This window comes from Chelonoidis abingdonii, chromosome 3 (genome assembly GCF_003597395.2).
Source record: "Chelonoidis abingdonii isolate Lonesome George chromosome 3, CheloAbing_2.0, whole genome shotgun sequence".
Lineage (NCBI taxonomy): Eukaryota > Metazoa > Chordata > Testudines > Testudinidae > Chelonoidis > Chelonoidis abingdonii.
The window spans coordinates 32,566,499-32,579,314 of record NC_133771.1 but is presented as its reverse complement, the minus strand read 5'-3'; the positions used below and the strand labels follow the sequence as shown (position 1 = coordinate 32,579,314).

The 12,816-nt window shown below is 40.5% G+C and overlaps 1 protein-coding gene across 2 annotated transcripts in view; it reads right to left on the bottom strand.

Moving 5' to 3' along the window:
* YWHAQ (tyrosine 3-monooxygenase/tryptophan 5-monooxygenase activation protein theta) overlaps window positions 1–12,816 on the bottom strand; it is a 39,048-nt gene that overhangs the window by 4,203 nt on the left and 22,029 nt on the right. For both annotated transcript variants that reach the window (XM_032777456.2, XM_032777457.2), the window contains one exon: window positions 4,578–4,701. In XM_032777456.2, coding sequence (XP_032633347.1) covers window positions 4,578–4,701 — 124 coding nt within the window. The remainder of the gene's footprint in view (window positions 1–4,577; window positions 4,702–12,816) is intronic.

Here is a 12,816-nt window from a genome sequence, read left to right as displayed (position 1 = left end):
GGGGAGATCTGATATATCTTGATTTTAATGCGACTTGACAGTCCCACATGACATGCTCATAAGCAAACTAGGGAAATGTGGTCTAGATAAATTTGCTATAAGGTGGATACATAACTGGTTGAAAGGCCATACTGAAAGAGTACACCTTCCTTTGGAGCATGCGGCACGGGTCCTTCAGTGATTTGAATTCAAGTAAATTGAATTCTGACTTGAAAAAGTCTTTAAATCAAGACGTGAGGACTTGTAACTTAGCAAGAGATTATGGGCCTACTGCAAGAGCGGGCAGGTGAGGTTCTGTGGCCTGCGATGGGCAGGTGGTCAGACTAGATCAATGGTTCTTAACCTGGGATGAGAGATGCCCTTTCTGGGTGTGCAAGACATGCCAGATTTTTTTTAGAAGGTAAATCATCGAGAACACAAATTAAGCACAGGCACGTAAGTACAACTACTCTGTTTCTTCAAACCTATACATTTATTATTATACTTTAATGATTTCTGTAATATACAAACAAAAAATATATCTAGGTTTAAAGGACTGACCTACTTCAATGATTTTTTAAAGAGGTGCGAGAACTTATTTTGAGAACCAAAGGGTTGCAGGATGCAGTAAAGGTTAAGAACCACTGGACTAGATGATCATGATGATCCCTCTATGGCCTAAAATCTGAGTAGCTGTCAAACTGGGAGGGGCATATCTACTGAGATCCTGCACGGGTTCTGGTACTATTCAATATTTCCATCAACAAATTAGATAACGAAGTAGAGAGTATGCCAATAAAATCTGTGGATGAACTAAACTGGGACGGGTTACAAGAACTTTACAGAACAGGATTAGAATTCAAAATGACCTTGACAAACTGGAAAATTGGTCTAACCTCCCCCCCCCCCCCCCCCCCCCCACATAGATGAAGTCAATAAGACCCAGCGCAAAAGTACTTCACTGTAGGAAGGGGGGGTGGGGTGAGGAAACAAACTACAATTGGGGAATACTGGCTCCACAAGTTTACTGCTGAAGGATCTGGGGACTATAGTGGATCACAAATTGAATACGAGTCAACAAAGATGCAGCTGCAAAAAAGGATAATATTCTGAGGTATATTAAGAGGAATGTTATATCTAAGACATGGAAGGTAGTCGTCTTGCTGTACTGAGCACTGGTGAGGCCTCAGCTGGAATACTGTCTCCAATTTTGGGCACCACACTTTAGGAAAGGTGTGGACAACCTGGAGAGAGTCCAGGAGAGCAACGAGAAGTGATACAACAACATTTAGAAAACCTGAGGTATAAAGAAAGATTAAAAACTGGGCATGTTTAGTCTAGAGAAAAGACGACAGAGGGAACCTGATAAGTCTTCAAATGTATGTTAAGGGCTCTTCTAAAGAGGACAGTGATCAATTGTTCTCCATGTCCATTGAAGGTAGGACAAGTAGTAATACCTGCAGCATAGGAAATTTAGGCAGGATATTTTTTTGGGGGGTGGGGAGAAGAACCTAACTAAGGATACTTAAGCTCTGGATTAGCTTTTTTAAGAACAGTTTGAACAAACCACTGTTAGGGATGGTCTAGGTTTATTTGGTCCTACTTCAGTGAAGGGGGGTGGACTTGATGACCACTTGTGGGCCTTACCACCATTCTATGATTTTATAGTGCAAATGTACAGACCACCTGAAGTCTGGCATTTAGCTTCCGAGTTCTCGACTTTGTAACCTTGAAAATTGTATTTTAAAGAATGTGTGTTTAATTTCCTACTTTTTTAAAAAACAAACTAAACAAATTCCACTCTGTGGCATCATATTGACACCCACACAGATCATTAGCAGGAACCATCAGATACACCATGCACCTCTCCCACTTGAGCTAATGGAATAGCTCATATTGCGTGTCCCCTCAAGCATTTGGAAGAGTGCGCCTTAATGGGCAATCTCCCCTTCTCCCGCCACTCCCCATTTCTCCCTCCCACCAAGCTCAACTTTTTTCCACATACCCTCCTCCACCCCGTCCCATCTCTTTCCCACACCTGGCTCCTGATCACAGTCCCAATCTCTTCACTTAGCTAGTCCCAGTTTCCATTCTTCAAGCTTCTGATCTCTCCCTCACTCCTGGTTTCCCACTCTGGCTCTCAATCTGTAACCTTGTTTTATGTCCCAATCTCCCTCCCCAACTCCTGCCAGTCTCTAGCCCCAGTTTCCTCAACCAATCTGCTCCCTCTCAAAGGTCTGTTTTTTGTCCCATCTACATTACAGTCAGGCAGATTCCTCTTCCATGCTGCCTGGGCCCATCGGGGGGATCATTGAGGGGACAGGAGAGACAGTCTCAATGCTGTCATTTGATGTGCGCGAATACAGGCTGGCTTGCAGCAGCCCAGAGTGGCAGTAACAGGTAAAGTCCTGCTCAGCCCTGAGCTGAAGCATACTTAGTGCAGATGGAACCTTCAGGGAAGTTAGCTGTTAAAAATTAAACAATATCTATTGGACATGGGGAAGTACAATTCTTCAAAGGCTTATAACATAGCCAAATTTGGGTAGATATTCACAGGGATGGAAAAGGCACATCCCTGACACAAAGGCCACCTCCAGTCAAATTTCAAATCTGTGCTCCAAAGCTTTTCAAAGAAAAGTCCATCAGAATTTTGTTGTATCAGCAAAGCATTTCTCTCTGTTTTCGGAAACTACTGAACTATTTTGGCTGAAAATTTCTAAACTAATTTAGCCTGAGGCAAACACCTGACAGAAAACATTAATCCAAATGGTTTGACAAAGTTATAAGCCACTGAAAATGGAAAATGTCAAGGAATGTTAAAACTACAGGTGGGGCTGGTGGCCCTGCCCATAGAAGTATCCACACGGATTTGCATCAGTTTACAAAAATGGGTTTTAAAACCTAAGTTTAAATTAGTGCAACTTCTGTGCTTAAACAAGCCCTGAGAGTTATATTGGGTATTGGACATTAAAATGGAAGTAAGACTATCATGGATGCTGAACAAAGATAGCACTGACAGCTTGATTACATTCAATGATAGCCTTATACAAAGCTTTTCCCTTGATGCTATGGCACTGGTTTTGACTTTCTGCCACAGTCCTGTTAGGACCAACAGCTTTAAGAGTTTTAGACTCAGTTCTCATTTACATCAAGGCTTCTTTACACCATTTTACATTTGCACCCATTTAGAGGTTCCTTTACACTGCCAGAAAAAGTGTAATAAGGCCTTTGTGCAAGTGAAAATCAGCTCCATGCCCCTCCCTCACATCTGGTTTAATTAAGTCATCTGCAACTGGTTGACACCCTATCAGCAACCCATTCTGTTCTATGGCCAGCTGACAGCTCAGCTCTTCAGGGACTGGCAAACTCCCTTCTCTGTCATGGCAGAACTCCATTACTACCTTGAGCTGTGTGAAGTTATCACTAACTCTTAATACCTGCCCAAATTTTTATATTGCCCTTGCTGTGACATCTCGGTACCTTACAGGATAGTTGTCTTACTCATTCCAATGTGTCTTCTGAACATCTAGTTTAACTGTTATGGCGAACAATTTTCTATGGTCCACAGAACAGGTGTTGACTGCTAACAGCATCTGAATGCCCCGTATCAAGTGACGGACTGTTTCTTTCCACTCCTGCAGTAAGTCCTAATGGCTGCTGAGGTTTCTGAGGGACTACAGTCCTTCAGGATCAGCAGAAGTAAACAGACTAGAATCACAAAAGGAGTGCACTAGCTCTACCAGCATCAGACAGCTTAAGACTGGAGCTCACCATAAATTCTCTCTCTTGATAGGGTACTGAATTACTATTACTTTAGTATCACTTTGTCCATCTAGGTAGTAATTTAGTTTACATTTGTCATCTTATTTACGGTATGTGTACACTTAAAGCACTACAGCAGCACAGCTGCGCCGCTGTAGCACTTCAGTGTAGACACTACCTATGCCGACAGGAAGGATCCTCCCATTGGCATAGGTAATCCACCTCCCTGAGAGGGAGTAACTAAATTGACAGAAGGATTTTTACACCCGAGACACGCAGCTATACTGAAGTAAATTCCTAGTGTATACAATGCTGCATCTGACTCAAGGAGTCATGGCTTGACAGTTAAGTTTTGCCCAATTAAAACTATGGGTTAATAGGGTCAATGCAGACAAAGTTGTAGACAGCTTCCTCTTTCCCCCCAATACCTCTAGCCTACTTACCTTGGGAGGAGGGGGGAGAATACAAGTATAGTTTTATGCATCTCAAGCCATTAGGAGACCTTTCACCTAGAGAGTATTTTGGAAGTTTCAAATAAGCATTTCTTCAATAGCCATTCACATGGGGAGGAGGTGGCGGAAGGGACTACTACACTAAATTCCATTTAACCATATAATGAAGTCTTTCAGTGCAGAACACTTGAGGTCCACAAAAGTCAACCTAAACTTTGAAAACTGGCACAGAGATCAGATCTAAAAGGAGTCCTTCTCCATTTTATTGAGAGTTATGAAAGTTAGTGGCATGCAGTGCATTCTAGCGCCTCTTTCCTCTCCCCACCACCTCAAAACAAAAGCAGGCGTTAACTGTTTGAGCATGATTGAACACAGTATGCTTACGTTTTCTGTCATCTCCACATGCAACTTCAGCAAGGTATCGGAAGTAGTCTCCCTTCATCTTCAGGTAGAATACCTTGCTCTCTGGATTAGTTGCATTAGCTATTAAAAATTTGTCCAGCAGCTCCTAAAGCAGGAATAGGAAACATTAGCATGTTGCATGCACTGCAATGGAAGATCCTCCAAATACTGGTTTAGATAAAGTAATCCTGGTCACATACTACCTTTGCGCATATGCTAAGAAGCTCAAAGTAAGAGTAAAATCTGCAGAGTATTTAGAAATCATTTAACAATGTCTTTTAGACAAATGTATATTCACTTAATGAATTAGACTATTTGCATAGTAACAAAGACTAAAAAGCCTAGAACGTTTTAAAGGCTCCAGTTCAGTGAGCTGTCTAAAACTTTGTGGAAAGAGAGTGACAGTAAAGTTAGAAAAGGGCAAAATCTAATAGAAAAAAGCAAGCCTGAATATATGCTTATGCACTAAGGAAGAATCCATGTATTCCAATAGAAAATAATTTTTACTGAAGATTAGTCTGAGACTAGTCCATTTCACTGGGGGTGGGGGGAAGAAAGGGGAGAAGAGGGCAAAAAACCCACAATGCATCAGAAATTCAGGCCTCTTTAAAAAGAGGGAATTTTTATTTTCCACTTTATGGCCAAGACCTGTGAGCAGGATTTTATTTATTGTTTTCTTAAGTGATATTCATTAGTCAATTATGACTGAACATTTAGGTGTGGAGTATAAACTTGTTTGACAATTTGTTGTAGCTATCCAGCAAGCATGACATCCAGATTGAAATGAAAGCTTGCATCCACAGAAAACAGTTTCTAGGCCTCACTGGTATAAATATAACCTTTAAAAATGAACATATTTCTGAGCCCGGAGAATGCTGTATAAACCTGAAGCAGCTCAGAAACATGAACCACCCCAGCAATCTTAACAAGGGATTAACTGAAACAGTGGGACAATTTACAGGCCAAAAGTTCAAGTGTACATGTGCATCATGCACATTTCATTTGTAGATGACATTTATTGATTCATATAATTTAAGGCCGGAAAGTACCATAAGGTCTGTCTGACCTCTTGCACACAAGACGCCACTAAATTTCATCCAGCTATCCCATACTGAACACAACATGTGGTTGGCTAAAGCACATCTTCCAGAATGGCATCCAGTCTTGATCTGAAGACTAAGGGTATGGCTACACTTACAGTTGTATAGCGCTGGGAGTTACAGCTATCTTTGTACAGCTGTGTAGGGAAAGCGCTGCAGTATGGCCATACTGACAGCTACCAGCGCTGCAGTGTGGCCACATTTGCAGCGCTGTTGGGAGTAGTGCATTATGGGCAGCTATCCCAGCGTTCAAGTGGCTGCAACTGTGCTTTTCAAAAGACGCAGTGTTGACAGCGAGCATGGGGAGACAGAGAGAGTGGATTTTGGAACTGACACTGTGTCAGCTCCTGCCTTGCAAGTTCTGGACTGGAAATACACAGCACCAACTTTCAATCATTTAAATTGTTGACCCTCCCCACCCCTCTCTATTCACTAATGCAATAGCCTTCAGACCAGATAGCAGCTGCTCCAAAACAGACTCCCCTCCCCCGGTGCTTCTCTCCTCAGCACAACACACTTCCAAGAATCTCCTGCTGCCTCTCCAAGCAAACGAGCTGAGTTTTGTTTTTTGATAAACAGCTCCAGGAGCCTGGATATCACAACAACAGCAGAGTGGGGACAGGCATCTGGATACTCTGATACCTCGGAGGCCAATTACAAGCGCTTTTGGTGGCCACACTGCGGAGCACGCCTGCATCACACGCTGCAATCCTTAACCAGCAGAGCAGGAGTACAGCCAGCGCTGCAGCTAGGCAGATCAGCCTGATGTCCTTGCAAGTGTGGAATTAAGTTGCAGTGCTGTACCCACCACCAGCGCGTCAACTCTCCAGTGTAGCCATGCTAAGAGGTAGAGAACCACACTATTCAAGGCTAACACCCTCATTGTAAATGTCAAAATTAAAAGCAATGCACACATTAGTCTAACTTCAACTTCCAGCCATTAGTTCTTGTATATCTTTCCCTGGTAGACTAAAGATCCCTTAGTACCCATATCTACTCCTGCCCACTCTCCAGGTACACTTAATCAAGCACCTCAATCTTTTGATAAACTGAAGAGACTGAACTTAAGTCCACTGCAAGGCTAAAAACTTTTTCTTGGGTTTCTGCTCCCAAAATCTTTAAAAGTGGACACTAGAACTGTACATAGTATTCCAATACGCCTCTCCAGTGCAATAGAAGTAAAATCATCTCCCTAGTCTATTACTACTCTCGTTTACACACAAGAGCATATTAGCCTTTTTTCCACAGCACGCATTGGTAGTTCATGTTGAGTGCTTGTCCAATACATTGGCTGTATTAAAAACAATTAATTGCTGAGCCAGTTTACAAGTGATCCAGGTCTGTTGCCCTGTCACTTATACCAATCTTATTACTCAAATCTGCATGCCATCCTCAGATTTGATCAGTGGTGATTTTATATTTACTTCCCGATCACTAATGAAAATTTTGAATAGCACTGTTGAACCTCACTGGAAACAGACCTGATCTGATGATTTTCCTATTGACTATTTTTTAAAGTCTGTCAGTTACCAACTCTTAAGTCATTTAAGATGTGCTCTGATGACATTGCCTAGTGTCAATTTTTTAAATCAGAATGTTATGCTTTACCAAGTTAAACTCCTAACAAAAACTAAAGTTTATTACATTTACACAATTGCCTAATCAACCAAAACTTGTAATTCTAAAGAATGAAAGCAGGTTTGACAAAAATTAAATTTTCCATAAAACTAAGAATAGGAATATAATTCCAGTCAACAATCAACTGAATTCTTGATTAATTTTCCCATTATTCTGCTCAGGACTGATGTCATGTTAACCTGTTTATAATTCCTAGCTAACCTGGCTTAACCTCTTAATATTAGTATAATCTTAGCACTCTTCCAGAACTTCCCTGGTATTCCAAGATTTTATTAAAAAGTAAGAGCTGTTAATTCCCCTCAGCTAACTCCTTTAGGTCTTGTGGATGGATGTTATTCAAGCCTGTCAATTTAAAAATGTTTATTAGTAACAAAGGAGGATGTTTAGATATCTACTAGGGATAGACTGGATACTAGTTCGTCCTCTTGATATCATCTATTAGAATGGGAAACACTACACAGAAGGGCAACAAAAAATTAAGGATTTGGTACACTTTACATATAAGGAGAGATTAAAAAGACAGGGGCTATATTTAGCTTGGAAAGCAGAAACCTAAGAGGGAATAAGATAGAGGTCTAGAAAAATATGAATGGTATGGAGAAAGTGAATAAGAAAGTGTTATTTACCCATTCACAGTACAAGAACTAGAGGTCATCCAATGAAATTAATAGGCAGCAGGTTTAAAATCATCATAAGGAAGTACTTCTTCACACAATACAGTCAGTCAATCTGTGGACCTCGCTGCTAAGGGATGTTGTGAAGGCCAATACAACAACTGGGTATTAGATAAGTTAATGGAGAAGGATAGGTCCCAACAATAACTATTAGCCAAAATGGTCAGTGATGCAACCCCATGCCCTGAGTTTCTGTAAGCCTCTGACTGCAAGATGCGACTGAACAGACGATGGATCACTCAATAATTGTCTAGTTCTGTTCATTCCCACTGAAGCATCTGGCATTGCCCACTGTTGGAAGACCAGAAACTGGGTTACATGAACCATTGGTCCGATCCACTATCCTTTCCAATATTCTTACCTTGTATTGGGTGCAGCACATTGTGTGTTAGAAAAAACTTGTATAATTTTTAGAAATTCATGTTTTACTGCTAGCTGCACAGGACTACCACCATATGTTCCCCAAACTCAATAACTCTGAAACAATTTATCTTTCTACACATTACATGAGCTGACACTGCTGTTTTGGAGGCTGCAGAAACTATGGACCTTACCACAGAATCTATGGCCAGTCACTCAACACACAGATGCCTCATACATAATCAACTCTGGAAAAGTCCCTCCACCCCCAAAGAGATCCAAGCTATTCGATCATGCCATCATCCCCAGCAACATGACAGCAGCATGGCATTTCAGTGATGAACAGATTTCTCTGCGAACTATAACCAAAACAGCAGGATCATAGGTGGCTTTATTTCATCCTTCTCCACAGAGACAGAGTTTTCAACTATTCCTGAAATAATTTGCATGCTTCATTGCAATATTTTCAATGAGTAACTGGCAAATTTAATGGCTAAAGGGCAGAAATGGTGGTGGAATTAAACATTGTTATTCTTCCCCAAACGATGCTAAATCGGTAGTATCTATCAATTACTACATGAAAGTCATATTTTACCCACCATCTTCATGATACCACCTTCACAATACCTCAAGGGAATACTAATATGCAACTCTGCAGTCTCAGACAATAATTTAAAACTAATTCATCCCTTTCCACCAAGCATTTGGTGCCCTTAATCAATTGCTCTGAGAACTAACAGGTCAGATTAGCAGAAAGCAACCATTAAGCTCGCAAATTATAGCTAGTTTATTAAATTTCAATTACTAAGTAGGCAGTTTATATTAAATCCAAACCCATGAAGTAGCTACAAGTAAGAAGTTTACACTACACTTGCTCAGTAAAATATATGTTAGCAATAAGATTAAAACGTATTTTTTCCCCAATTGGCAAAGTTGATCAAAACAAGATATTGTAGAATTCAGCAAAGCTCACTCACCACATTCAATGTATGTGGAATTACCACCGCTGCCAAGTTAGCTGTATAATGCAGGGTTGTTCAACGTAATAGCTTATAAGAAAAAGCCACTTTTTGGATTACTTGCTCTTAAAGATGTACTCTAGAAGAGCTTTTCTGGAATGCTATTAACCATATTTAAGCTGCTGCTTTGAAAACACTACATGAATATAGGTTTGTTTAGAGAAGCGTGTAGACTGATATTTTCCTGATTTGGTGAAAACAGATCTCCACAAAACTTGTATTTATTGAGACACAAGCTTCTTTCAGTGCAGCTCACCAATGTCAGTTATCACCAAGTATCATCATCCGTATATTACAGGAGTTGTGTAACACTCATATTGAGCATTGCAATCTAAAAGGGAGTAAAGGATGTATACCCAGCCTCCAGCATCCTCCCAGACCAAAAAGCAGGAGCTCTTAGACTTCCTCTCCCCCAAAAAAGGAAAAATACAGCAATGGACTAGAAACTGGCTAAGAGGCAAGAACAAGTTGGAATAAATATTAAATTTTCAGCATAGTAACATCTTATCAGTGGAGCACCCCAAGATTCCATACTAGGACTACACTGAAACTTCGCTGCATCACTGTTCTCTGCCTCTTTCAGATCAGGAACTGAATACGATCAATGTGACAACATTTACCCTCAAATTTAAAGACTGAGAAATTCAGAGGGTCAGGGACCAGGCCACGGTAGCCAAAGGTATAGCATGATGAAAGACTGAGTTCTGTATTGAGGCTATGTCTACATTGCGCAGCTTACAGCAGCATAGCCATGCTGCTTAAGTCTTGCCGCTATAAGGCATGCAGTATAGCGGCTTTTTGTCAGCAGGAGAGATCTTTTCTACCGACAAAACACCCCTGCTCTCCCAGCGAGGAGTGGTAGCTTTGTTGGTGGGAGAGTGTCTCCCGCCGAAAAAGCCCTTTCCACAACAGCACTTCTTGTCAGTAAAACTTGTGTCTGTCAGGGGAGTGTTTTTTCACACCCGAGTAACAAAAGTTTTACTGATGAAAGTGCAGTGTAGACATAGCCTGAGAAGTGCCGAATAATGCACACAGGAATGAATATGAACTATTCACATATACTACTGTGTTATAAAGCACAACATGGTAGTGAGAAACATCTTAGAATCAGGATGCAGAGAAAAATCAAGAGACAAGAACAGAGGTCAATGCTGGGCATAAAAGCCATTAGCACTCTGGAAACCAGCAGTCAGACCACCACAGAAATGCACACATAGTACAACTGGACTGGAAGTTAGTGTCAAGATGAGCTATTGTTGGGATTCAGGAGAACTTAAGATACAACTGACATGCAAACTTTTTCAGCCTCCTTCAAACAGTCAGGGAGGAACTGATAGAACATTGAGGACAGAATTTTGCTTGGGAAGATGTAGCTTGCAATAGCCTGGCTCATGGTCTACCCTCCTCTGCCAAAAAGCCTTAGAAGTAGGTGGGATCTGCCAATCTAAGGAGCGTCATTCAAGAAGTGAAAATCTCACACAGAAGGTTTTCTGTAAAACAAAGATTTGACAAAGCATGTCATTTTTTGGTTTGTAATAATAGACTTTTCATTCCCCCTCCCCTCCAAAAATCACTGGATATCAACTTTAGGCAGTGTTAGTTATTTCAGCAAGTGAAGTTACATTAGTGGAAGGGGTGTAGGAAAGGACCTCATTTCAGCAGTTAAATTGGCTTATGCTTTCTGTAAACTGAAGATTTATTGCAAACTTTTAGTACCACACAATGTTACAGAAATACTTGAACAGCTATCTACAAAAAGAGAAAGACAAACCACATAACACTGACAGAAGTTTACCTATTCCACTTGCAAACTGAAGAGTGTCAAGAAAGCAGCAACACTGAAGCTACTGAAACTATATGAAGTAAATGAAGTCTCTAGGGAATTTAGCTAATCTAATATACTGTACAAAAGTGATTTTTCTTTACCATTCTTGGCACATTCCAAAAGTAAATACATGTGGTAAAGGTATTAAGTTATTGCAGATTTCTAAAGCATGCTCAGAAGATGGACTGATGCTAACAATTTAAGTATGTCTGTTGAACAAAATGTTGGGTCTTAGCTAGTATTAATATAGAAAGACTTGTAGATTTGAAATAAACTAAGATATATGATGTATTCTAGTTACTTTTCATCCACAGAGCTCACAGAAAAGGGTGTCATCTCTCCCCTCCCTGCCCATCTACCCTTAGGTGGTGATACAGAAGTGAGAGTTCAGTGACTTGCTCCAAAAACCACAGTAAGTCAGTAAAAGAGCCAAGAGCAGAAAAAAAGTCTGACATCTATTCTTCTCTTCCATCCACTTGGACATACTTACCTTTCCATAAACATTTAATGTCTTACAAATAACTCATTTTATGTAAGTTGTCACTTGTGAAGTGAGCAGTAATCTTGAATACAGATGACATGAATAATTCCTTCTCTTCCTGCCACAACTTGTGACATTGATAATTAACTTTATGTAATAAAGACAAAAGATTCAGGAAACTCATTTGCAGTGTGCATAATATATTTTATGTTAAAATAGTTTATGTAAATACACATTTGATGTCATTCACGTCTACACGATGGCCAAGGAGAAATAGTTTACACAACAAGTTTAAGGAGTGGGAAAGCACATTTACCATCACTAACATGTTATCATAAAACAAATTATCTATCAAGGACCTCCACATTTTACAAGTTTTAATCAAAACTTGTAACACTCCTCCATGATACACGTGTCTCATTTTTATGAAGTGAGAAGTTTGCCAAAATCACCAAGGAAGTCTGTCAGAAGCAAGAACAGAATTTAGATTCTCCAACTTCTAAACCTATACTCAAAAACATAGCAGCAAGTGTGCTAGAATAATTAAGGCATCAAAATGAGTCAACTTCAAGCATAAAATTATTCCGTTCCAAACCAAGAACTTCCTACTTCCCCTGTTTAGACAGGTTCTTACTGTACTGAATCGTGGTCATGACGACAAATTCTAAATGGATGTGGCCTTCTTGCAGATCAAGTGCCACCTGGATCAAGTTTCTGGCTAGGTCCTTGAGGTAGTCTGGTTGGATATTCACATCAGTTCCAACACTGGCAATCATATTGTGCCTCAAGCTTTCGGCATCCATGTAATTGCTGACTGTGTAGCAGCATTCCTTGGTAAACACTCCAGAATTTGCTGGTCTTCAGTATGTCCATGCCAAGAAAGCCAACAAAACTGAACAAGTGCTGATGGAGACAGCTGCTGTGTTCAGCTTTAAATATCCTCATTTCTGATCTCATCCTGCCACTTCATAAGGAGCAGCTGATGAAGATGAGAATTGAAAACATCAATCCTGGTGTGTTTCAGCCTCTCTCAGCATCCACATTTCACTTCCATACAACAGGGCTGGTACAACTCTGGTTCTACAGAGCCACAGTTTTGTGGCGAGCTTCATGTCACAACATCC